At 43.8% G+C, this 27,923-nt stretch overlaps 1 protein-coding gene across 3 annotated transcripts in view; it reads right to left on the reverse strand.

The window, feature by feature from the left end:
- Nucleotides 1-15,459: 15,459 nt before the first annotated feature.
- The window catches only part of Morc3 (MORC family CW-type zinc finger 3), a 47,984-nt gene continuing 35,520 nt past the window's right edge, over nucleotides 15,460-27,923 (reverse strand). For 2 of the 3 annotated variants that reach the window (XM_028879979.2, XM_028879978.2), the window contains exons 14-17: nucleotides 26,234-26,397; nucleotides 20,158-21,049; nucleotides 17,931-18,088; nucleotides 15,460-16,766 (exon numbers count right to left, since the gene is read on the reverse strand). In XM_028879979.2, the coding sequence (XP_028735812.1) occupies nucleotides 16,613-16,766; nucleotides 17,931-18,088; nucleotides 20,158-21,049; nucleotides 26,234-26,397 (1,368 nt within the window). In that variant the 3' untranslated portion in view covers nucleotides 15,460-16,612. The remainder of the gene's footprint in view (nucleotides 16,767-17,930; nucleotides 18,089-20,157; nucleotides 21,050-26,233; nucleotides 26,398-27,923) is intronic. The other variant, XM_028879980.2, reaches the window with a different exon arrangement.

A 27,923-nucleotide genomic window follows, 5' to 3' on the forward strand; every position in this document is an offset into this window, starting at 1 on the left:
CGCCCCTCCTCTGAGTGGGCGGGGCTGTCTCCGGGCAAGGGCTCCTGCTGGGCGGGGGTCCTAGGGCGATCCTCCTCCCCGTGGGCGGTGCTGTCGCGACAGCGAGGCTTCCGGTGGGCGGGGCTCTGGGCGCCCCTCCTTCCCGTGGGCGGGGCTGTCGGGGCCCGTGGCTCTTGCCGGGCGGGACCCGGAATCCTGTCCCCGCGCCTCCCAGCCCAGGCAGCTCCTACCTTGGAGGTGCAAAGCCGGCAGTTCTGCGGTGTTTTTCCAGGCGTCGCCGCCGCCTGCTCCGCTAACCCGGGTCTGCCCGCGGGGAATTTACAGTCTGGAAGAAAAGCAGGGCTAGAGACGCAGCCCCGCCTACAGAGGCGGGTTCCATCAGCAGACCCTGACTGTGATCCCCGCACTCAGGGGAACCCTAAGCTCAAGGTTATCCTCAGCTACCTAGAGAGTTCCAGGCCAGCCTGGCCTACTTAAGACTAAACAAAAACAAAATGTAACACTTATTATAGGACAGGTGGGAAACTGGGACTCATCCAATAGTACCAGAAAACATCCACCCACGCAGTGAGTATTTGAATGCTGTCACTCTCCACCAAAGATCCCAGAATGCCTCTGGGGAAACTGTTTTCCGCCCTCTCCTAGTGATGTGAGCCTGGCATAGTTATGATATTAATCCAGCCCTCAAGAGGTAGAGGCAAAAAGAGGACCAGAAGTTCAAGGCCAAGTTTGAGGCCAGCCTGGACTACATGAATGTAGGAAATCAAGTTGTAACACCCATTCCAATTATTTAATGGTTAATTCATCCTCCATGGCCCTTCTTAATAATTTCACATACTTTTGAATGGCAAGACTCTTGTCTCCTTTATCCTGACTTGTTATAGGCCAACGTATGAAAATTACATTTTTTATAAAGAATGAATTTCAAGAGCTGGAGAGATGTCTCAGTGGTTATCTTCAAAGCACTTGCTGCTTTGAGAGAGGCCAGGGTTCAGTACCCAGCACCCACATGGTGGCTCACAACTATCTTTAATTCCAGTTGCAGATGATTCAACACTCTCTTCTGACCTCCAAGGGCACCAGGCATATGCATGGTGCACATACAACATACATACATACATACAGGCAAAACTCATACACATAAAATTTAGAAATCCAAAAAATAACTTAAATGTTAATCAACCTCTGACAGAATAATATTTACATTTTCAGTTATTATTTATTCTGAGACAGGGTCTCTTATATCCCCACAAATAGTGTAGCTCTCAAACACATGATATAGCCTGAGAATGACCTTAAACATCTGATCCTCCTGCCTCCACCTCCAGAATGCTGGGATTACAGGCCTGAACACCCACCATGGCTGGTTTATGCTGGGAATCAAACCTCACGCTTGTTACCTGAGCTGAACTACATCCCCAGCCCCAAGTTATATCTTTAATGTTAGAAATACAGAATAAGTTTTACAACAAAGCAAAACATACAAGACAGAAAGGACCAGCAGTTGTTCCAGTAAAAACCCAACTGTCTGTTCTTTATTTGTTTTTGTTTGGTTTTGTTTTTTGAGACAAGGTTTCTCTATGCAGTCCTGGCTGTTCTGGAACTAGTTCTGTAGACCAGGCTGGCCTCGAACTCACAGAGATCCACTTGCCTCTGCCTCCTGAGTGCTGGGATTAAAGATGTGTGCGACCACCATGCAGCATTTAACTAGCCATTCTTGATACAGCATGTGGAAACTGTGACAAAAAGCTACATTATCTTAACCTAAGTATTCAAACCACCAAAATATTTCTCAGTGTCATTCCCAAAAGAGTTCATTTAGCAGCATCGGTCAATCCAAGCCATTTTCGCCCAGCTTTCGACGTGAGAAGCATGGCCTCCTGGTTTGCACTTGAGGAATATATTCTTAGAGCTGTGTAAAGACACCACTTCGTTACCAAGAACCTGGAGCTCTGAAAAGCCCAGAGACTTCATCCATTTGAGTCTTCATGGAAAAGTGGTTTCTCGGCTGCCAGTCCTGCAAATGTACTTGTGCTCCAACTTTCAACTGCAGTAGTGCGCCCCGCTGATCCCAGCGGTACTGTACCGTGGTGGTCCCGCTTCGCGTGTTCTCTCGGCCTCTGTCTGTCTGTCTGTCTGTCTTTCTCTCTGTCTCTGTCTGTCTCTCTCTCTGTCTGTCTCTCTGTCTCTGTCTGTCTCTCTCTCTGTCTGTCTCTCTGTCTCTGTCTCTGTCTCTGTCTGTCTCTCTGTCTGTCTCTCTCTGTCTGTCTGTCTGTCTCTGTCTGTCTGTCTGTCTGTCTGTCTCTCTCTCTCTCATATAGGTATTCCAGGAGCTCTGCCAAAATCAAGATGCGCCCACTTGTGTAGCAGTGGTACCATTGCTATGGGGGCAACCAGCACCAAAAGGTGTGCCCGTGTTTTAGTCACATTTCTATTGCTGGGAAGGGGCAGCATGGCTGAGGCAACATTAAAAAGATAAATAAATAGATAAATGAATGAATGAATGAATGAATGAATGAATGAATGAATGAATAAAAAGCTATTAGGGCGTACAGTTCCAGAGGGTGAGTCCCTGATCATCATGGCAGGCAGTATCGCAGAACTCTTCTGGTGTGACAAAACACACCCCCCTGGAGTGGCACAAGTTTTTGCTCTCCTCTGTGTCTGTGCACACCCGTGCGTGTGCATTTATGAGGAGGTTAAAGTCCTTGAAGTACTGACCGCTTTTTTTTTTTTTTCCCCGAGACAGGTTCTCTCATTAGCTGGAACTCAGGCAGGCTAGGCTGACTGGCCAGAAAGTCCGAGGTAACCTGCCTGGACTCCCAAGGACTAGACGTCACAGTACATCTGGATCGTTTTACAAGGGATCTGAGCCTTGAACTCACGTCATGTCCTTGTGCTAACACCATCTCAACTGTCACTCGAGTCCTGGTACAGATGGTTCGTGTCACGTGAAGAGTGACGGGACATGACAGGAGGGGAGGGTGTGAGTGGTTCATTTCGTGAGGCCCGTGGGAAGGAATGCAGGATAATGCGATAATCCATGGAGTCTATCTAATGAGCAAGGGAATTCATTAGGGGTAACTCACTACAGCACGGGTATTTATCGTAGGGTCCAAGAAAGCTGAGCTATGTCCCACACTGATCTTCCTCCAGGATCTGCCTGGTCAGTCCCAGCATCCAAACAATGAGGGAGCAAAGAGAGCACCACATATGTGCATCCCAGGTCTTAAGGGTCCCTGGTGGCCATGCCCCAGGGGCATGTACTTCAAGGTCATAGGCAGGTATAGCCGTTATCTGATTCCTCACTAGGGGCGGTGCTTCAAGGTCATACCTAGAACGGCTACCCACTACATCTCTCCCTTTTGTCTAAACAAAAAAGTTCTAACCTAACACAAAACTATATACAATAGAAATGATTACCAAGTATTGTCCAGGAGAAATAAAGGGTAACGATCTAAACAAAATGGAACTACAACCAACAAGAACAATATCAAACAAGAGACACATACTAAAATCCAGAGATTTCCAGAACATAGATAAATGGCATGTTACAGAGATTATTCCAAAACCAGTCCTATCCTGAAGAATTTGAATCTAGTGCTTACTATGTTCTAGCTAAGATACGAGAAAATTGTAACTGTAACTATTAGTCTTCAACTCCATCAAAGACCTGAGAAGGAATATAATACCTGAGAAAACGGGAAATGCACAGAAGCAAATTTAGAAAATCTTGTGAGAATAGACAGAGACAGCTGGCAGCCTGGACAGTCACCAAAAGTTTCTCAGCACTGTTGGGGCATCCAATTTGGCTACAGGCCTAGAATATCTGACAGACCATTTTCAGAAGCAGGAATTTTGAAAGATCTTATCCTGTCTTGGCAGAGTTCAGTAGTCATTTTTCCTTGTGTCCCACTCATCTGGAAAGGAGAGCATTTGTACTGCCAGCAGTCCAGGTAAGGGTAATTCTTTGCCCAGCAGGCCATTTTGTGCCAAGAAGACAAATTTCCAAACAGAAATGTCTTAGAAGCCCAACATTCTCTCAGGATCAGATCAGTACTGCCAGGAGCAATCATGTCTCATGTCAACAGAATTCTAAGTTATCAAAACATTTAAATGCCATATTATCTAGATCTATGAAGTGTTTGAAGATTACTTATTCATCTGAATGAAGTATCTGTAAATTTGGACAACCTAACTGCATAACCATAGAAATGACAAGCATGAGTGACTATAAATCTGTAACTCCTATCTACCTAAATAACCTAAGGACTAAGGCTTCATATAAGCAAGGTAAACAATCTGTAAGCAGATGTACAGTAAAGGGCAATCACCTCAAAATTGTGACAATATACAAAATATCTTAAACAGAGGTAGAAATGTATAGTGCAATATGCAATATGACAGCAATATCCTTAATATGTATCAATATACAAACTATCCTAAATAGAGGTAGAACATACATACAGTGTGACAAATACAATTTTACATTTGTATCAGTATGCAAAATATGTCAAACAGGAGTAGGAATATATGTACAATACGATGAATATAGTTTTATATTTGTATCAATATACAAATTATCTTAAATATGAATATAAAAAATAGTTTACAATATACAAGAATCCATAACAGTGCAAATTATCTAAAGCTGATATTTTACTAAATTATTAGTAGATATAATAATCTACCTTAATATCTTATACCTATCCATTCCTCTTTTTCTTTACTTAAGGAGAATATTTAGTCTAATTTTTATTGTTCCATCCCCCAACCCTATAACCATTATCCATAACCCAGAAAAAAAAATGAAACCTTTGGGAAAGGGGGTATCATTTTCTTAGAATTGTTTCTTGTTGTTTAGGGAGCAAACATATCTCTGGGTTTCTATAAGAAAGCTTAGATAGCCAGGTGGTGGTGGTGCATGCCTTTAATCCCAGCACTCAGGAGGCAGAGCCAGGTGGATCTCTGAGTTTGAGGCCAGCCTGGGCCACAGAGTGAGTTCCAGGAAAAGCACAAAGCTACACAGAGAAACCCTGTCTCGAAAACAACAACGAAAGAAAGAAAGAAAGAAAGAAAGAAAGAAAGAAAGAAAGAAAGAAAGAAAGAAAGAAAGAAAGAAAGAAAGAAAGAAAGAAAGAAAGAGGGAGGGAGGGAAAAAGAAAGAAAGAAAGAAAAAGAGAGAGAGAGAGAGAGAGAGAGAGAGAGAGAGAGAGAGAGAGAGAGAGAAAAGAAAGCTTAGATAGTTAGGTCTCAACAGGACTAGCTGTAGATTGTAGATTCTGGAGTCAGTCTCAGAGTAATGGGTAAGATGTCTGAGATCTGGCTAGAAATGTAGTATGATGGACTATCTCACCTTGGAACTGTCCTGGAGTGTTTTCAGCCCAAAGTTGATCATGGGCACCATAGCATCATTCTGGACTAGATAAAGTTGTTGTTGTGGGCCCCATCTTCCTTCTGGAGACTTAAGAGATTGCTGTTGGAAAGACTTATTTTTTACTGTGGAAAACTTGAACATTATTAATATCAAAATGGAAAGTTTGGATTTATTCTGGATAGAGAAAGGATTCTCTGAAAGCAAGGACAAGCATGGAAAAAAATAGAATCTTGACAACAATGGTCCCTACATTATTGGTTTTCTTCTGTCTCACACCAATTGGCTCTTTCTATATGATACAGGATCACCAAATTCTTCTTATAGCAACATGCTTGGGTTTAGAGAAGCCAGCTTGGTTTATTATTGAATCAGGACCATAACTATTCTAGAGTTAAAGAGATAATGATGTTAGGCAGTTAGATATTGCCTCGAAGTATATACTGGTACCAATAAGTCTTTCTTTTCTGCTGCAGATGTCTAGGTGTCCAAGGCCTTATGATTTTCAGAAGATGGGTATTCCTATTATCCTGTAAAGACAAACACCAGAATCCTGCCCCAACCCTTGTTTGTTAAGTTTTTCTTACAACTTGTAGAATTGTCACATTGGTGTATGAGTTATTACTTCTCTTCATCAAGGTTTCTCCTGTTCAAATTGAATTTTTATTAATTTTGTTGGTATCTATAGTTTTTCTTCTCCTGTATAAACAAAAGCAAAACCCCTTCCCCAACATAGGATGTATCCCGGTTTCCACCCTGAGATCAACATAATGAAAGAACCTAGCCCTTCAGGCTTACACCCCCAAGCCTCAGGAAAGGAGAAACTTCAAGCACCAGGAAATGAGAAACTAAAAATCTAGTTCCAAGAGAAAGCTGACTCAGCCATTGTTCAGTCTCCCCTGCAACCATATAACAATATAAAGAGATTTCTGTTAAGAGATGTGCTCAACTGTGACTGGGATAATTGCAAATGTTCCAGAAAAGACCACTGTGACCTTTGTGTAGACTCCACTCCCGCCCTGATACCCCCTTGAGGTTTCGGGAAGAATGTACCTGTTGACGTGACTGTACCCCCTTTGTGATCACTCTGTGATCAGACCATGATCTTGTGAAACGAAATTGTATGGGAATTGTAACCTTATGGCTTTTGTGGGTTTTTCCTTTAAAAGCCCCCATGTGGCTGCAGTAAGATGCGACTCTTGCTCTCAGGACAAGGCTTTGCCCTTCTGTACAGAAGCTTAATAAATCCTCGTGCTGTTGCATCAACTGGACTGGAGTCTGGGTTCTTGGGGGGCCCACTCGAGACCCCCAGATTTGGGGTCCAACAATATCTTTGAAGTAAACCAGTTGGTTTAGCTCAGGAGTTTTTTCTGTCATCCATTGTCTGTCTGCAGCTGTTGTTCCTTTCTCATCAGCATTGAGAAAATTCAAGGTTAATAAAGTACTATGTAATCTATTTCTAGGGGTCATTGTTATCTCTTTCTGTTTATTTAACATATCCTTTAAAGTTTGATTAGATCATTAGTTTCTATGACTGCTTGACCTGTGGGATTGTGTGGTATACCTGTAACATGGTTTATAGTATAATAAGCAAAACAACAACAACAACAAAAAAAAAAAAAAACACCTGCCTCATTTTATTTCAGACACATGCTGGGGCATTGTCAGTCTTAATTTGTACAGGTTCCCATGATGGCCATAATTTCCAATAGGTGTGTAATTACAGAATCAGCCTTTTCAGAACTCATAGGAGTTGCCCAATGAAATCCTGAATAGGTGTCAATGGTATGGTGTACATAGTTTAATCTTTTAAATTCTGTAAAATGAATTATCTCCATCTGTCAAATTTCATTTCTTTGTATACCTTTTGGATTGCTTCCAGGTAATGGAGTTTGGTTGTAGAAGGAACAAGTAGGACATATTTTTATAACTTCTTTAGCTTGTTGCCAAGTGATGGGAAAGTCCTTCTTCAAACCCTTGCTATTTACATTGTTTTTCTAATGATATTCTGAGGCTTCTAGCATATTATCTATTAATAGCTGATCAAGCTCATCATTACCTTGTGCTAGGGGACTTGGTAGACCCGTATTGGATCTGATGTATGTTACATATATAGGATGTTCCCTATTTCTGATGACTTCCTATAATTGTATAAATAGTGAAGTTAATTCTGTATTATTAGGAATAAATTCAGCAGTTTCAATATGTAAAACAACTCTCTCTGCATATTGAGAGTCAGTGACTATATTGAGGGAGTCCATGAAGTTCATTATTATTATAAGAATGACATACAGTTCTGTCTTTTGTACAGAATTGAAGGGGCTTTGAACCATTTTACTTAAGTCTCCTGATTTATATTCTGCCTTTCCTGATTTATTTGTATCAGTATAGAATGTGGGGACTCAAGAGTTGGCTTTTGCCATATAATGTGAGGAAGGACCCATTCAGTTCTTCTTATGAATTCTATTCTCTTACTTCGGAGATAACAGTTGTTCATCTCTTCCAGAAAAGTTACTGCAGGCTCTTTGTCAGTATTCATTATCTTTCCATAAAGAGGAAATCTCCTCATTTGTTAAAAGCATTAGAATTTTGCCTGGTCCATTCCTGTCAATTTATGAAGTCTTAATTTTCCCTTTAGAATCAAATCAGAGATCTTTTCTACATATATCTTTAACTTCTTACTTGGTTTACATGGTAGAAATATCCATTCCAATATAATATCTTCCCTGTGCATCAAAATACCTATGGGGGAATGTCTAGAGGGGAATATGACCAGAATGCAGTTAAGTTCTAGATTAACACAATCTACATGTGCCTCTTGTATTTTCTTTTCTACTGAAGCCAATTCCTTCTTAGCTTCAGCTGATAATTCTCTTGGACTAAGTCCTTGTCCCCTTTTAGTGTATTGGCTAAATTTACTAGTCCATCTTTAGGTATTCCAATGATGGTCTGTAAGTTGGAAATGCTTCCTAACAATTTTTGAAAATCATTGAGAGTCTGCAATCTATCTCTCTTGAGTTATACCTTTTGGGAGTCTAATTTTTTGGAGATCTATATTATATCCTAAGTCATTAATAGAATTTCCTCTTTGTATCTTTTTAGAAGTAATTTGTAGTCCCCAGTGAAGCAAAACTTTTTTTTTATTTATTTCTTTAAACGTATTCTCTAAGGTACCTAACTTTGGATCAGCTAATAAGATATCATCCATATAATGCTAAATTATGAATTGTGGAAATTTCACATGAATTATTTTCAATGTTTTTGCATAAAATATTGGCACAGGCTGGGACTATTTAACATTCCCTGTGGGAGGACCTTCCATTGATATCTCTTGATTGGCTGAGAATTAATATTATCAGGTACTGTTAAGGCAAATTTTCTCTATCCTTTTCTTGTAGAGGTATGGTAAAGAAACATTTCTTTAAGTCAATAAGTATAATAGGCCATTCTTTTGGTAACATAGTGGGCAAGGGCATCCCATTCTGTAGGGAGCCCATAGGCTGAATTACTTTATTAATGGCTCTCAGATCTGTCAGCATTCTCCATTTACCAGATTTCTTTTTAATAACAAACACAGGAGGATTCCAAGGGCTGATAGATTCTTCAATGTTGAGCATTTAACTGCTCCTGAACCAGCTGTTCTGAAGTTTGTAGTTTCTCTTGTGTCATAGGCCATTGTCCAATCCAGACAGGTTTGTCAACTAGCCATTTTAAAGGTAGGGCTGTTGGTACTTTTGAGCGTTTAATGGTAGTTGTGCTTTGTTTATGTACAGCCTGAATGGTTGGTGGCTGGTTTTTTATAGTATCTTATAATGTTATTCCTAGAAATATGTATTGGTCTGTATTCTCTTTCTGAGAGTGTAGGAATTTGAATCTGGGTATTCCCTGCTGTAACAGATCTCAGCCCCAACGATTCACCACTACATTTTGTAGAGAGCTGCCTGTAGCCATGCCTCAAAGATGGCACTGGCTTCCGCCTTCCACCCTCCCGACTGTGAGTGCTCTCTGTGATAAACAACTCCTTATTTGGCTAAGGCTAAGGATTTGGCTTGCTTCCGCATACCTGGACCTATCCGCAGTACCCACGTGGCAGATTGGGGTTGGATGCCCAGAAGCTATTTAGGTTGTGGGTGGGCTTTCCCAGGGGTCAGAAGAAGATTGTTTCAAGGTTCCTGAATAAACTGCTTGGAGAAGAGCCTGGTGTTGCGTCTTCCTTGCTGGTTGAGGCAGATGCGACATTTGCCACCTATGGCCTCAGCCTTCCTCTCTGTCCTTCTGGCCCTGTGCATTCAACCCATCTCGAACTCTGTTTTAATTGAGATAGGGTGCCAGTCTCTAGAAACTGGACATCTACCTCTTGAAGAAGCCAATTCAGATGCCATGATTTTGGTGTAATTATAATCATGTCCACATCTGTGTCTACCAGGCCTTTCAGAACATCGCCATTAATTTGTACTCTAAGCTTTGGTCTTTGTTCATTTATGGAAGTCTGCCAAACTATTTGTTTTATGGTGTGTTTTTGGAAGTTTTGGAAGATCCATCTATCAGAGCTGTTCTATCTTCCAGTGCAGTATTATTCTTTACATTAGACACTCAGTTATTTAATTGTCCTGGAGAGGAATTTCCTCCACAGTGGCTGGAAATGTTTGGACCATGTTCCATCTGGGGGCCTGTGAGAGGCCCTCTGAGGCATTTCCCACTGGTAAAGGGTTGCCTCGGACATGTATTGTTGATCTGCATTCATTGGTCCAATGTCAGCCTTTGCCATGTCTTCTGCATAATCCAGAGGGTTGGGGTCTCCCGTTTGGGTTATTTCTAGAAGCATTTCTTCTAGGATCATCCTGTGTACAATTTCTTCTCATATGACCTGGTATACCACAGTTAAAACATTTGGTACCTTGAAGCCTTCTTCCACCTCTGGAAATGGCCTCTCCTATCCAAGCCTCATTACCATAGTTGAGACTTAACACCGTTTATATATTGAATCCATTTTTCTAAAGGTGCTGGCCTGACCTTTAGAGGTGTAAGTATTCTGTGAGTTCAAAGCCACACTGGAAACACCCAGGCATGGTGACACACACCTTTAATCCCAGGAAGTGATGGCAGAAAGCAGAAAGGTATATAAGGCGTGAGGACCAGGAACTAGATCTGGTTAAGCTTTTAGGCTTTTGAGCAGCAGTTCAGCTAAGATCCATTCGGATGAGGATACAGAGGCTTCAAGACTGAGGAAACAGCTGAGGAATTGGCAAGGGGAGGTGGCTGTGGCTTGTTCTGCTTCTCTGATCTTCCAGCACTCACCCCAATAACTGACACTGGGTTTTAAGATTTGTGCTACAACTATCAGTGAAATAGTCCTCACCAAGAATTTGAACTTGGGAGATCTCAAAACCTCTGATCTTACCTTGTTGTTCAAAGACTTTAGCCTCTTCTCTAGACCAGCTTTTCCATTGTAATTGCTGGCTGTATTCTAAGACAGCTGAGATTAACTTATTCCAATCATCTGGTGTACCATAGGTGACCACCACTTTCTTAATGTTTTTAAATCCCTCATATGAATAGGCTGCGAGATATATTCTACAATGACTCAGGATGTTTATTTATCATCTGCTGGCTTCTCACGTATGGTGACAGGATAAGCCATTTTATCAGAGCCACCTGGTGATGTTACTACTTGTATGGCTTTGCCCTTTGCTTATTAGTTTCTTTGTTATCTTTACTGAGAGACTCTTCCAGAGCTTGAAATCGATTCACTAACACCTGTTGCAGTGTTTGATCCTCCCATTTTAAAGGATTCTAGAGATTTCATGGAATCATACAATTTTATAAGTCCATCAGAAACATATGATTCCATAGACTTTATTCTATCAGCTAGCGATGACCTTTCCTCCTTATAAATTATCTGAATGGCATTAAGATTGCTCTGAAAAGTTGTTTTATCCATTAAGTATTCCTATTTATTATCAATAAAATTAGATCTCGTTGTCCAGTTATTATTAATTGACTGAAGTCCTTATAGTAAGTTAGCAGATTACACGGAAAGAATCTACTTTGTTAAATCCTCATTAGTATTCTGTAAAGCCTTAAGCTCTTGTGGTAAATTAGGAGGTTCCATAGAAAGAATCCGTCTATTTAAGTCATTATTACCAGTCTGACTCTATTTAAAGAGCAAGGGAATTTATTAGGGGGTAACTCACTACAGCACAGGTATTTATCATAGAGTCCAGGAAAGTCAAGCTATGGCCCACACTGATCTTCTTCCAAGATCTGCTTGGTCAGTTCCAACATCCAAACTATGAGCAAGCAACGAGAGCACCACATATGTGCACCCTAGGTCTTAAGGGTCCCAAGTGGCCATGCCTGGGGGGAGGGCATATACATTAAGGTCATAGGCAGATGTAGCTGTTACCTGCTGCCTCACTGGGGCAGTGCTTCAAGGTCATTAGCTAGAACAGCTACCCACTACAGCAGTAGACACAACCTGCTGATAAGTACATTTTTTTTCTTTTCTTTTTATAGTTTTTTTTTTAAATTTATTTATTATGTATACATGTTCTGCCTGCAGGCCGGAAGAGGGCACCAGATCTCATTATGGATGGTTGTGAGTCACCATGTGGTTGCTGGGAATTGAACTCAGGACCTCTGGAAGAGCAGTCAGTGCTCCTAACCGCTGAGCCATCTCTCCAGCCCCCATCTTTTTCTTTTCTTTTCTTTTTTTTTTTTTCTTTTTTGTTTTTTTTGAGACAGAGTTTCTCTGTGTAGTCCTGGCTGTCCTGGAACTCTATAGACCAGGCTGGCCTCAAACTCAGAGATCCACTTGCCTCTGCCTCCCAAGTGCTGGGATTAAAGGCGTGCACTACCACCACCTGTCATGTAAGCACATCTTGAATGCAGACTTTATTCGGTGTTTTTCCAGTAGACAAATTCCAGAGTTTCAGTAATAGCTATCGTTGGTTTTCATGGCCACTTTGCCTAGGCTTTGTGTTTACCCTTCTTACATACAACTCCTGTGCTGGTCTGAATAGGAATGGGCCCCATAGACTCCTGTGTTTGAACGCTTGGCCCATAGGGAGTGGCACTATTAGGAGGTGTGGCCTTGTTGGAGGAAGTGTGTAACTGTGGAGGAGGGCTGTGAGGTCTCAGATGCTCAAGCTACGCCCAGGGTGGCACACAGTCTCCTTTTGCTGCCTGCAGATCAAGATGTAGGACTCTCTGCTATGTCTCCAGCACCATGTCTGCCTGCCTGATGCCATGTTTCCTGCCATAATGGACTAAACCTCTGAACTGTAACCTAGTCCCAATGAAATGCTTTCCTTTATAAGAGTTGCTGAGATTATGGTGTCTCTTCACAGTAATAGAAATCGTGACAACCAACCCCCTAGTATCACCTACAATTTTTCTATTTTATAGTCTTCCTTAATTATCAACATGTTACAGAAGATCTTGGTTTACTGTTTAGTGGTGGCTGCACCGGCAGTCAATTTGACTGTGCAATAGTTCCTTTCCAGAGCCCTAAAATTAACATTGTAACCAAGAACCTGAATTCTGAGAAGCAATGGCCATGGTTACACTTTCTTTTCCACTAAGCTGGCATTCATGGTTTTGGGGACCTGTGGTTCAGTGTCCAAAGGACAATTTCAGGATCTAGGAATCCACTGAGACTCTCTTAAGTGAATCCATGCATGAAATAAAGTAACTAGTGTTTTCTGATATAGCTGCCTGGATGTTATTAGTGTTTATGGATACATCAGTACAAGCTTTTAGATTCATTACAGCAGCAAAACATGAAAGAGCAGGCAGAGAAAAAGGTCAACACTTTCAACCTAAGACAAAGTGCAACTGTCCTGTTTTTATACATGTCAAATCACTGAAAATCAGTATGATGTACAGATTTTTGGGGGGAGAAGGGGAACAACTCATATACTTAACTGCACAAAGGAATATAAATCCCTGCAACATCTTTGATAAACAATAAAATGTACATTCTCCAACCTTATCAATATTTCCTGCGAAGAACTTACACTCCAGATATATTTGAAAAGGTAATTTGGTATTTATTCATTTGCATGGTATTTTTGACATATTAAAAGACAAACAACATATGCATGGCCCTGTTTCCAACTCCTACACAGCAAAAGAAAACCACAAATGAAGACTTGGAGCACATTGCTCTCAGAGAATGCTGCTAAGATCCCTGGCTGTCAGTAGTGCAATTCAGCCTGTCTTGAACCTTTCTCAAGAAGTGATGCTGAAATGTTACCAACATCTTGCTAAGTACCACTGTAAGTTGAGACATAAATTCAGTAAGTATATGAATGTTTCTATGTATGCAGCTATTTCTGGAAGGCCATACTCAAAGGAGTATGGCTTCAGACCATGGGGAGGCAGTCTCTACACTTCCCACTGGAGTATGACTCACTCTCTTTTCTTGCTTGCTGATTGTTCAATTCACAAACTCCTTGAGTACAGTGCTTGTGGATACCCATCCATGAGCTACAGAATACGGGCTCATCACCAGCGGCAGCTGGAATTAACTAGGCAAGTGTTTTTTAAAAAATGTGTTTATTGCTGGCCTAGAAGCACACACCTATAATCCCAATACTTGGGAGGCAGAGGCAGGTAGGCTCCCTACCACGGGTCCTAAACCAGACTGGCCTACGAGTTCTAGGTCAATTAGGGACATACAACAAAAACAAACAAAAAAACCTGTTATTGGGTGCTGTGGGATGATCTGTATGTCAAATGCTCTGATTGCTCAATAAATAAAACACTGATTGGCCAGTGGCTAGGCAGGAAGTATAGGTGGACTAACAGAGAGGAGAAAGGAGGGAACAGGAAGACAGAGGGAGACATTGCTAGCCACCGCCATGACAAGCAGCATGTGAAGAGGCCAGTAAGCCACGAGCCACGTGGCAAGGTATAGATTTATAGAAATGGATTAATTTAAGCTATAAGATCAGTTAGCAAGAAGCCTGCCATGGCCATACAGTTTGTAAGTGATATAAGCGTCTGTGTGATTATTTTATTAGTGGGCTGTCGGACTGCTGGGGCTTGGCGGACCCGGAGAGAAAACTGTCCGACAAAGCCGTAACAGCTACAAACACAGGCAGCACAAGACTGCTGCTGTAACACTGCTCCTTTGGCTCCTCAACTGTATGGTTCTTGTGTGTGAACTTCACGGATGACAACCTTGTGTCAGTGTCAGCATGAAGAGGCCTGGAGCGTCACGGACAGAAGTGTGAAAATCAAAACATCTGAGATGACGGGCAGTGTCACAGAGGAAGCAGGCACAGAGGGGTCTGGAGTCCAACCCAGGGACACGGGGATGTGCACACCACTCCTATTCTGCGGGATCTCAACTTTCTCTCCGCCTGCAGCCTTAGCTGACTAAAGCGGGTTCTGCTTGTGAGAGACTCTATATCGCTCTGGCTGTCTTGCTTACAGTTTCTGTTTTAGATTGTGCATCAGAACAGGAAGATCGCTCATTTAATCCTGTGCACCAGTGAAGCCCATGCATTTCTCTTTATCTCCACCTTTCAGCCTCTTTTGCTAAAGGGTGGAAGATATGAAAACAACTCAATTATAAGCAAATTATTTTAGGAAGCCTATGATTGATTTCTCATGAAGTCACATCATAGCCATATAAAATACATTTTCAGGGGTGTAGCCAACCAAAAGAAAGATGGCATCTTCCAAGACCCCTTGTACCCACCTCAAACATTCACAAAACTTCTATGACCTACACAGGTGCTGTCACTCAGGCAAGATGAATGGTTTACACAAAAGCTTTCATTTTGGGCTGGGAATGTGGCCAGTAAGATTCATCCCTAGGACCGTGAGAGTCTTCCTGAGCACACAACTCTTACCCTCGAGAGCAATGAGCCTGGCCTCACAGAAGGGAAAGTCTCCTAAGAGCATAGCTTATAATTAATAGAGTACACTATGTCAACTGAAGGCCCAGTGGGTATGTGCTTAAATATCTGAATTAACACTGATTCTTCAAAAGCATGTGAGGATCTGTCATTACATACACTTAGCATGTATTAAAGAGAAAATCAGCTTGACACCAAAAATAACTATCACCTTTATCAAGTAAATAAACAAAAACTTCATTTATTTGCAATTTCCAGAAGGTAATATACATAAAGACTCAATGTTGTATACAACAGATGTGTAACTAACCACACACACAAAATGAATATGTACTGAATTTTCAGAAACAAAAGTTAAAATAAATAGCAACAATAAAACTTTGGAAAAAATAACACATTTTAGTTGTGGAAAATATGATTCTTAATTATATACAGTTCATATGTAATAAAAGGCCATCTCCTCTTTTCAGATTGCACAAGACTTGGGACCAGTAAAAGCATATTTTCCGGCGTGTGACTCTGTAACCGCAGGCCCGTTTGTGATTAACTCCAGGATAAAAACATGTACATTCATAATATCGTAGAAGATACGCAGTACTGTGTGAGAAAGACCGCCCTCTCAGCTCACGTTGATCTGCAGTAACCCTACAGAGGCTATACAGGAAATTTCACAAAAAGAAATCTCAAATAATTATTGTGCCCACTTCATGCTGAATCAACAGCCAAAAATGGGCTTCTAAGTAAACATGGTTTTCGCTGGATATTTTTAATACTTCAAAGATCTTTTCGTTGTCCTGGAAAACATTTGACTTGATGACTAGCAATCTCAGCACAAGAAAAAGCCAGGCGAAATGAAGCTAGCTTTGGCTTTCCTTTCTCCTCTATGTAGAATGATCTCCGACAGGAGTTTACAGAGAAAAGCACTAGCCTCAGCTCCCTTGCAAGCAGTCCTCATCAGGAGGGTCACTACATTATTGAGAATCTTACTTATGCTCATTGAAAAGAAACAACAGTAGCAACATATCCATTTACATTATGGCACAGCCCTCAACTTTGAGAAAAATACATTTTAGGGAGCCAGAAAAATTGCACAAACCGTAGGAACAACCTGAAAACCTCCTGGTGAAAAACACCAGTCTCTAGGGCAATAAAAAAATACGTGTGGGCTCAATACAAATATTTACATTCAGAACAGAAGCTAGGGTAGCTACTAAGTTGCTCGATACCAGCCAGTCACAGGTTATTTCCAAAGTGTGTCCACAGGAGCTGTGACACTGGATGCATAGAACACAGTGAAGACGCGGTCCTTCAGTCTGCTGCCTGTTCAACTGAACTTGCCATCATGAAGGCTGCACCGCATGTCTGCACCTTAAGCACTGCTGATCTCACTCATTTGCTCCACCACCTGTCCTAGAATCTCATCCACCACATCAACGTCATAGTTGACTTGCTGAAGATCCAGATCAGGCACAATCATAGCTAGCAGCTGTCCTACATTGACTCGAAGAGAACGAAGTTTGAGGCTGCAAACACAAGTATTAACTGATTAGGTGAGCACTGCAATATAAATGACTTCTCTTATGGGACTTAAAAATTAAAAGTGAAAATACAGAAACCTCTGTGGAATGATACAGAGTAAAATGACAAGTAGAAACTCCCTCAAAAACTGGATTTAATTCAATAACCAAATGACTCATCAGATGCTAGGCTAAATCCAAGTAGAATATTTCATTAAACTAGAGGCTCTTGAGATAACCTGGACTAGAAAAACACACAAATTAGATGCTAGTTCCAATTTGCTGTCACCTAGGAAGACAGCAATAAGTGAGAACACAAAGAACTAAAACACGGAGCTTTGAATTTCACCTTCTATTGGAGGAAAATAACCTGAACTGTACTTTACTTATGTTAGGAAAAAATTCTGTGGTCAAGTAAGTACCCAAAACCGTGGTTTGAATACCACGAAGCGGGCTTTGTTCACCTGTGAGACTTCTCTAATGTGTGTCCTAGTAGGTTAACTGTTAAGCTGGTACAGCCTAGGCCGCCTGAGAGCAGCTTCAACAGTCAGGCTGGTCTGTATCAGTGTCTAAGGTGCATGAGTCAGGATGGAAGCCAGCAGCAGCCTTCTGCCTCAAGCTCCTGCTCTGACTCCCCTCTTGGAGGGATTGCAACCTGGAAGCTTAAGCCAAACACTCTTTACTCCCAAGTTGCTTTTGGTCATAGAAGAAGCCAACTGAGATCAGGTAATAATTCATTTATTGTTTAGACTTGTAGATCTTACACAGAACCCTGCACCCACGTAGTAAATAGCTGAGATCCTGTATCAAAAAGAACAAAACTCACCACCATCACCTAAAGCTAAACAAAAGCCCAAACCTGAATACCCAGCTCTCACTCAGGTAGTTATCCATTGTTCTGGCCCACTTTTAATGGAGTCCTAGGTCATGGTCATGGTGAAATTCAGCCCAGTGTTCATTTTTTTTTTTTTTACCCAAATAACCCAAACCATTTCCTATCCCTTAATTTAGCAACTTGAAGCAATGTTCCTTCTCTTAACCTTCCGTATCAGCAGCTCTGCCAGGACCACAATGTGTGCAGTGACTACAGAGAAGAGTGTCTCCGGAGCGTATGTGAGCAGAGGTAACTGGTGAGCGGACAACCCCCACTCTGTAAACAAGCTCCAATACCTTTCCCCGTCCACACAACTGACGGATTCCTCAGCATTGCTTGAAGTTGAAACATCTGCTCCTGCCGGCTGACTCGTGGACTTCAACTGTTCAATTTCAGTTTTGAGTTCTTCACACTGCGAATGAACATGTGATTTTTCTATTTCCAATAACTGAACCTGACAAAAAATACAGTTTATAAGCATAAAATTTTAAAAATACAGTCCAAGTGCAAGTCTAAGCGAAGAAATGTAAAGAACCACCCTGATAAAATTACCAGCTGCTAAAACACTCCAGCAAAGTTTTTGTTTTCTTTTTTCTTTTCTTTCTTTCTTTTTTTTCGAGACTGGGTTTCTCTGTGTAGTTTTGGTGCCTGTCCTGGATCTTGCTCTGTAGCCCAGGCTGGCCTTAAACTCAGGGATCCGCCTGGCTCTGCCTCCCAAGTGCTAGGATTAAAGGCATGCACCACCACCGCCTGGCTACCTTTATTTTCTGGGGCTGGGAATATAGGGTCTTGCTCTTATAGGAAACCCATCACTGAGCTACATTCTAGTGCTCAGTAACTTTTCATTAAACAAGTTTCATTTGCTTAAAGTGTTAATGACCATTTGACACACTGTAAGTGGACCCTAGAAAAGTGAAACACCAAGATGTTAATGCTGTTGTTTGAAAAGGCTCTCATTTCATCCACTTAATATTATTAATTACAGTAAAAGCTTGTATTAACTTGCTTGTGTTTTATCATTTAACACAATAACCTATCATTCAGAGTGCATACAGGGCTGGAAAGATGACTCACTGGTTAAGAGCACTGGCTGCTGGCAGTTCCCGTTCTAGGGGAATCCACACTCTCCATGCACCAGACACCCACAAGGTACAAACACACATAGAGAAAACACCTATACACATAAAATAATAAAGTAAAAAAAAACTTAAAAAGCTAACGTTACATTGGATGTGGTGGCACACACCTTAATATAGCATTTAGAAGGGAGAGACAGGTAGATCTCTCTTTCTGAGTTTGAGGCCAGCCTGGTCTACACATCAATTTCCAGGACAGCCAGGGCTACACAGTAAGACCCTATCTTAAAAATAAAATACTTTAGCCGGGCGGTGGTGGCGCACGCCTTTAATCCCGGCACTCGGGAGGCAGAGGCAGGTGGATCTCTGTGAGTTCGAGGCCAGCCTGGACTACCAAGTGAGTCCCAGGAAAGGCGCAAAGCTACACAGAGAAACCCTGTCTCGAAAAACCCAAAAAAAAAAAAAAAAAAAAAAACTTTGCAAATCTGAAGTAGGACATATGCACAGGCTACCATTCATAGCTAATGCTTTTCTTTTTCCTCTGAAGAAAACACCTTCAGTAACTGCATTTTCCAGGCACCGATCAGCCCAGCAGCATATAAACACTGCTTTCCTGCAGCCTGGAAGACACACGTGCCATGACTGGCCCTGAGGAGCCATCTCAGACCACACTTACTGTACACAAGGAGTCTGTGTCTGAACTGTAGAGTTGCCATTTGATTGGACTTTATTATGTTGCTTGCACTCAGAGGTCTCCTCCACAAAAGGAGGGTACTACTGGCTACCCCACATGGTTGTTAAAAGGTGTACTAGTTTTACACGCCAAATTCTGACTATACTGAGTAAAAGTTACTCAGTCAAAGCAACATCCCACTCACTACAGGACACTCACCACCGTAACTGACCATTGCCCAGTTTTCTAGTACTCTCAAACCTCTTTTTTTGCGGGCAGGGGGGATGGAAGGCCAAGGAGGGGAGACAGAGTCTTATGTAGCCCGGGCTAGCCTCAAACTTACCATGTAGTGAGGATGACCTAGAACTCCTGATCTCTGACTCCATATCCCAAGTGCTAGGACTATAGGTATTTACCAGACCTGGTTTAATACATAGCATAAATTTATTTTACTTTTTTGTTTATTGGCGTGTGTATGTGGAAGCCTGAGGCAGACATTACTAACTCTTGCTTTTCATTTACTGAGGCCGCATCTCTTGACCCTAGAGCTTGCGAACCCCAGATTAAACTGCCACACCCACTGGGGTTTTATGTAGGTGGTGGGATGTGAACTTCAGTTCCCATGCTTCTAAGGCAGGGGCTTTATTCACTGAACCATCCAGTCAGTCCCTATTTTAGACGTGTCTAAGAATCGAACAGCGTCTCCGTACCCCTCCAGCCGCCAGAGGCCTCTCCGGTAAAGGCACCCGAGGGCTGCTGACTGGCGGCACTCACCTCACTTTTATACTGGTCCCTCTCCACGATGCACTTGTCCAGCTGTCTGAACACATCGTCCAGCTGCACAGCCATCTCGTCCATCTCGCTCTTACTCTCGCTGCTGCCGGAGCACTGGCTGCACTCCGTCTTCACGTGCTGCAGGGCGCTGCACTGCTTCTTCAGCCTCTCTATCTCTTCCAAAGCTTGCTGATACTGCGACCCCACAGGGTCCGGGCTTTCCGACTTCCCGTTAACACTTTCGAGCACAAACACAGCGTCGGTTTCGGTGGACTGGTGGCAGGTCTCCTTCTTCACGCATTTGTCGTTCATCTCCAGGATCCTCTGCTGGAGCACTTTGATCTCATCAGTGTACATCTCACACTGTCTCTTGTAGTCATCCCTCTCCTGTGTGACGGAAAGCAGCTCACTCCTCAGATCCTGTAACTGACGGCCAGCATCGTCCGCTGACCTCTCCAGGGCCTCCTGCGCCTTGGCTTCAGCACTTACACAGGAGGACAGTGTCACTGGGTCACTCGTCGCACCCGGCTCGCCATCGTCAACACTCTCCTCCTTTTTAACAATTAAACCTGGCGCGTCAGTCTGCGTGGAGCCCACAGCAGTGCCCAGGTCGCACTTGGAGGTGGAGGTGCTGGCTGCACTGGCCTGGGCACAGGGTTCAGGGCTGCCTACAAGTTCAACCTGCACAGCACTCTGTTCCGAGTGGCTCTGCTCCGACTTCACTTCAACATCATGGTCGACCGCAGGTTTGGGGGTACTGTTCTCTTCTAAGATGATGACATCTTCATCATCATCATCTTTGTAAGCTTTTGAATTTTCAAAGGGAGGATTATTTAATCTCCGAGTCTTTGCATTCAGAATTGATGAACGAGTATTAAGTCTCCGTTTCAGGCTGGAAGAAATTATAGACATAAAATGTAAGTTTGTAAAACATGGGCATGACAAACAAACAAAAATTTTACCAGGCGGTGGTGGTGTACACCTTTAATCCCAGCACTGGGGAGGCAGAGCCAGGCGGATCTCTGTGAGTTCGAGGCCAGCCTGGTCTACAGAGTGAGATCCAGGACAGGCTCCAAAGCTGCACAGAGAAACCCTGTCTCGAAAAACAAACAAACAAAAAAACATGGGCTTGACAGAATACAACTCTCCCTGGTGCTGTGTCAAAATATTTGACAAAAGCAATTTAACATGAGAAGAGGTCATTCGGCTCACAGTGTGAGGACACAGTCACCGTGGGAAGAGGTCACGTGGTACAGTGTGAGGACGGTCACCGTGGGAAGGGGTCACGTGGTACAGGGGGAGTCACGTGGTACAGTGTGAGGACAGTCACCGTGGGAAGGGGTCACGTGGTACAGTGTGAGGACGGTCACCGTGGGAAGGGGTCACGTGGTACAGTGTGAGGACGGTCACCGTGGGAAGGGGTCACGTGGTACAGTGTGAGGACAGTCACCGTGGGAAGGGGTCACGTGGTACAGTGTGAGGACAGTCACCGTGGGAAGGGGTCACATGGTACAGTGTGAGGACAGTCACCGTGGTACAGTGTGAGGACAGTCACCGTGGGAAGGGGTCACGTGGTACAGTGTGAGGACAGTCACCGTGGAAAGGGGTCATGTGGTACAGTGTGAGGACAGTCACCGTGGGAAGGGGTCACATGGTACAGTGTAAAGACACGGTCACCGCGGGAAGGGGTCACGTGGTACAGTGTGAGGACACAGTCACCGTGGGAAGGGGTCACGTGGTACAGTGTGAGGACAGTCACCGTGGGAAGGGGTCACGTGGTACAGTGTGAGGACAGTCACCGTGGGAAGGGGTCACGTGGTACAGTGTGAGGACAGTCACCGTGGGAAGGGGTCACGTGGTACAGTGTGAGGACAGTCACCGTGGGAAGAGGTCACGTGGTACAGTGTGAGGACAGTCACCGTGGGAAGGGGTCACGTGGTACAGTGTGAGGACAGTCACCGTGGGAAGGGGTCACGTGGTACAGTGTGAGGACAGTCACCGTGGGAAGGGTCACGTGGTACAGTGTGAGGACAGTCACCGTGGGAAGGGGTCACGTGGTACAGTGTGAGGACAGTCACCGTGGTACAATGTGAGGACAGTCACCGTGGGAAGGAAGCCATAGCAGTAGGAGGTTCGATGGGGATGGACACGTGGAGCTGGGACCCCCCCATCTTGGCAGAACCGGCAGAAAGTAGGGCCAGCTCCACACCCTCCCGTCTGTCCCCCGTGAGGCACGACTCTTCAGTTTCAGTCTTCTAAACCAGCTCCACTAAGGACTCAGTGCTCAAAGGACTTGAGTGATCATTCCAACAAGGCACTCAACAACTCTCTAATTATCTTGAAATTCTAAGACATGCCCAGGTTGACTTTTTCAATGTCACACTATTCAGTCCTAATGCTGAATTAATGACACAAATTATTTTCTACTTTTACTATTAGGAAATAATTGACTACTGAGATCTCTCTCTCTCTCTGTTTTTGTTTGTTTGTTTGTTTGTTTTCCTTCAAGGCAGGGTTTCTCTGTGTAACAGCCTAGCTGTCTTGGAACTCACTCTGTAAATGAGGCTGGCTTCGAACTCATGGTGATCCACTTGCCTCTGCCTCTCGAGTACTACGATTCAAGGTGTGAGCCACCACTGCCGGGCTCTTTTGGGTTTTCAAGACAGGGTTTCTCTGTCTAGCCCTGGAACACATTCTGTAGATCAGACTAGCCTGAACTTAAGAGATTCACCTGCTTCTGCCCCCCAAGTGCTGGGATTAAAGGCGTGCACCACCACAGCCCACCACTGATCTGTTTAGAGTACCAATTGTCTATGCTGACAAACATCTCTTCACGGGTGGTTTCCAAGCACTACAATAAATACAAGGCCTAAATCAGAACCCTTCTTGAAACCAACAGTGATCAAAGCCCAACAGATTCTCTATTATTGTGTGTTGAGAGCTAGTCTAATCCAAGATTTTCATTGAAATATTGTAAAGCAATGTAGTTCCTTGTCTAAAATCAGGAATGAGCTTGGTAGAGCCAGTAATGGCCTGGGGCCAGGCAGGACCTTAGGGGGCTGTGGATGCTGAGAGCCCAACTCCTCCTCCTGCACAGGGTGATGACCCTCAGTCCTCAGGCTGCCGTGTGCAATCTGAATGTTCCCTTGTGTATTACTGTCTGACTAGCTTCCTACTGAAGCTAGTCCTTCCCATTTTCCCTTTCAGGAAAACCTGTGCATAAGATGTTGTACTGAGCTATGTGCCTGCTTGGCATAAGACATAGCTTGTGCCAGACCTCCTGACCTCAGTTTTCCTTTCTTCTTCACCTTCCCATCTGCTGCCCACCTCCCACTTAGGACCCCATCATTGAAGGATGACCTGCTGGCCCAAGTCAATTTCATATAAAATGATTCCCCCAAATTGGAAATTGTCTTGAGGCTGGGGAGATATCTTAGGAGGTTAAGAGTACTTGCTGTTTAAGAATGAGGCCCTGATGCCAGTGGTGATGGCACACACCTTTAATCCCAGCACTTAGGAGGCAGAGGCAGGCGGATCTCTGTACATTCAAGGCCAGCCTGGTCTACAAAGTAAGTTCCAAGACAGCCAGAGCTGTTGCACAGAGAAACCCTGTCTTGAAAACCTAAAAAAGAAAGAATGAATGAAGACCTGAGTCCACATCCCCAGCACCCAAGGGGAGAAGCTGAGCAGGTGCTGCAACGCCAGCCCTGAGCACTAGAGGGTGGAGACAGACTAGGACTGACTCAGTGATGCTGTACCAGACTCCTCAATCAGCCTATCAGACCGCACAGAAAGGAGAAAGCTGGCTGAGCACTAGAGGGTGGAGACAGACTAGGACCGACTCAGTGATGCTGTACCAGACTCCTCAGTCAGCCTATCAGACCGCACAGAAAGGAGAAAGCTGGCTGAGCACTAGCATTCACTGCGTCTGAGTCCCGACCCTAGATGCCATGTGACAACATGCAACAAGTCCTGCTGCCACAACTTCCCTGGTGATGGACTGTACCCCAAGCTGAGCCACAATGAACCTTCCCCAGTTGTCCTTTTTCTTTAATTTTAAAAATCTTATATACATGATATATATATAGTGTTTTGTCTAAATGTTAGTCTGTATATCACATGCATACAATACCCATGGAGGCCAGCAGGGGACGTCAGGTTCCCCTGGGAATCCACACTGGACAGGCGGCTAGTGCTCTTACTCGCTGAGCCATCTCTCTAGGCTCCGTAGGTGGCTTTTGTCAGGGTGTTTTATAACAAGGACAGAATAAATAACTAAGATGGTCACTGGCCATTATAAAGGCAGCGATTTTTATACTACATACTGTTAACAGGCCCCAGACGTTGACACAACTGACACCACGTCAGAGGCGCCATTCTGAAAACTCGCCAAAACAGGAACAAAAGAGCTACTCCACCAAAGACTAGGTCCACCGGTCCAGGAAAGATCTACTCCATCAAAGACTAAGTCCACAATTCCAGGAAAGATCTACTCCATCAAAGACTAGGTCTACAGGTCCAGGAAAGATCTACTCCATCAAAGACTAAGTCCACAGTTTCAGGAAAGAGCTACTCCATCAAAGACTAGGTCCAGAGGTCCAGGAAAGATCTACTCCACCAAAGACTAGGTCCACAGTTCCAGGAAAGATCTACTCCACCAAAGACTAAGTCCACAGTTCCAGGAAAGATCTACTCCACCAAAGACTAAGTCCACAGTTCCAGGAAAGATCTACTCCACCAAAGACTAGGTCCACCGGTCCAGGAAAGATCTACTCCACCAAAGACTAAGTCCACAGTTCCAGGAAAGATCTACTCCACCAAAGACTAGGTCCACCGGTCCAGGAAAGATCTACTCCACCAAAGACTAGGTCCACCGGTCCAGGAAAGATCTACTCCACCAAAGACTAGGTCCACGTCAGGAAAGATTATACCAAAGACTAGGTCCACCGGTCCAGGAAAGATCTACTCCACCAAAGACTAGGTCCACCGGTCCAGGAAAGATCTACTCCACCAAAGACTAGGTCCACCGGTCCAGGCAAGAGCTACTCCACCAAAGACTAGGTCCACAGGTCCAGGCAAGATCTACTCCACCAAAGACTAGGTCCACCGGTCCAGGAAAGAGCTACTCCATCAAAGACTAGGTCCACAGGTCCAGGAAAGAGCTACTCCATCAAAGACTAGGTCCACCAGTCCAGGAAAGAGCTACTCCATCAAAGGCTGGGTCCACCGGTCCAGGAAAGAGCTACTCCATCAAAGACTAGGTCCACAGGTCCAGGAAAGATCTACTCCATCAAATACTAAGTCCACAATTCCAGGAAAGATCTACTCCATCAAAGACTAGGTCCACCAGTCCAGGAAAGAGCTACTCCATCAAAGACTAGGTCCAGAGGTCCAGGAAAGATCTACTCCATCAAAGACTAAGTCCACAGTTCCAGGAAAGATCTACTCCATCAAAGACTAAGTCCACAGTTTCAGGAAAGAGCTACTCCATCAAAGACTAGGTCTACAGGTCCAGGGAAAGTCCCCACATGCACTACCCTTGCTTTTTTGCTTCTGTAGTTCTGCTTCTTGCTAACTACACTTGCTAACTCAAGTGTGTCAACCAGGGTGTGGTTTCTGTGGCTTGTGCACAACAGGGAGGTGCTCACACAAACTATAGTCTTAGGTCTCCATGCTTCTTGCTTTGAGATGGGGTGTATAAAAGCCTACAACTCTTACTCTGTAGCTCCAAGCAGACCTTATACCCAAGGAGCTAGGATTATAGGCCTCTGCCACCAACCCAGCAAGAGGTAGAGATCTGATCAAACCACACACCCACATCCATGTGCCTGTAAAATCTTGCTTTTCCCCCCTAAAACAACAGTTTACATAGGCTGGCCTCAACTCTCCACAGGCGAACATGAACTTCCTGAGTGCTGAGATTACCAGTATGTGCTATTATAGCTCTCAGTTAGTGGTTTTTAGCTAACTTAACTATGTAGTTGAAGACAGTAGGGAAAATCCTTGAGAATTTTCCCATTCACATGAACTCTAGTTTCTTAGAATTGCATTATTGCTGAACAAGGACACCACTAACCTGCTGCTCTCAGGTTCAGACTGAGGTGGAACAAGGTGGTTACTTAGAAGCCTTGTTGTAAAGGGACTCCCGACTTCTGAAAGATGTGGTCTTGGAAGACTCTCCTTCATCGGAGAAAAGCTCTGACTTGAAACACTTGTTGGATACAATAATTCAGGATTAATCTGTTGGAGGAAAAAAGAAAAAGGACCTTAGAGGAACTATTTCAATGTAATAGTTACCAAACACAAGATACATACAATCCATTTTCCTTTTACCTCGGAAGATACTGAGAATCATCCTAAGCATGTGGATCTCTCTTTTTTTTAAAGATTTATTTATTATTTATACAGTGTTCTTCCTGCATGTATATCTTCGAGCCAGAAGAGGGCACCAGATTTCACTATGCATGGTTGTGAGCCACCATGTGGTTGCTGGGAATTGAACTCAGAGCGACCTCTGGAAGAACAGCCAGTGCTCTTACCTGCCAAGCCATCTCTCCAGCCCCACATGTGGATTTCTTTTGCTAATTAGAAATGGGTAAATGGACCAGTAAACTAATCCAGCCTGCTACGAGGGTGGCATGGTTTCACATCTTATTATTGTTTGTATATGTGCACGCATATGGTTGTGTGTACATGTGTGCACATGTGGACTCAAGCTTGTGGAGGGCAGAGGCAGGGCTGGCTGTCTTCCTCACTCCCTCTCACCTCATGTTTGACACAGGGTCTCACTGAACCTGAAGCTTGCCCATTTGGCTGGAATCGCTGGCCAGAAACCTCCTGGGAACACCTGTCTCGGCCTCCCAAGCGCTGGGTCACACACACTCACTACCAGCCGTTTACTCCTGGGTGGGTGCCAGGCAGCCGCACCTCAGCTCCTCACCCGTGCACAGTGTGCTCTTAGCTGCCCGAGCCATTCCAGACTCCAGTGTGCCAGTAAAGAGATAAACAAAGCACACATGAGACAACCTCTAAGTAGCCACAAAGGCAAAGAGATTCACTAGGCTGTGAACCTCACACACACACAGCTTAGAAAACAGAACAAAAACATTCTTTTGAGAAACTGGAATCAAAGTGAAAATAATCATACAGTACTTTCAAAATCAAAGTCATCCCACTGTTCTTCTCCTAAGTCCTGTACTCCCCACACCACACGAGAAAGTATTGCAATGCAATTACAAGTAAACCTACACCCCAGGCAGAACAAAACTTCCTGTCCAAGAAATATTTACAGTCAGCCAAAATATCCCACCCAGCCTACCCATAGCTTATCAGACTGCCTGGCCTCCACCTCACGACTCCCTTGTCAGCCTCCCCCACATACAGCTCTCTAATAACAAGATTCTTTGAAATCCAATCCCGGCTGCCCTTATACCAAGTAGTGGAGAGGTCCACTGGAGCCAAGTCAACCTACAGGAGCCATACCCTTAAAGAAAACTGACCCACGGGACTAGAGATGGCTCAGCGGTTAAGAGCACTGGCTGCTCTTATAGAGGACCCTGGTCCAATTCACAGCCCCCACACGGCAGCTCACAGTTGTCTGTAAGTCCAGTTCTAGGAGATCTAACACCCTCACATGGACATTCATGCAGGAAAAACAAAAACAAAAAACTCCAATGCATATAAAAAATTAAAGGGAGTTAAAAAAAAAAAAAAAAGAAAGAAAAAAGAAAGGGAAAGGGAAAACTGACTCCCCAGTGCCATCCGCA

The sequence above is a fragment of the Peromyscus leucopus genome, chromosome 12 (assembly GCF_004664715.2).
Source record: "Peromyscus leucopus breed LL Stock chromosome 12, UCI_PerLeu_2.1, whole genome shotgun sequence".
Classification (NCBI taxonomy): domain Eukaryota; kingdom Metazoa; phylum Chordata; class Mammalia; order Rodentia; family Cricetidae; genus Peromyscus; species Peromyscus leucopus.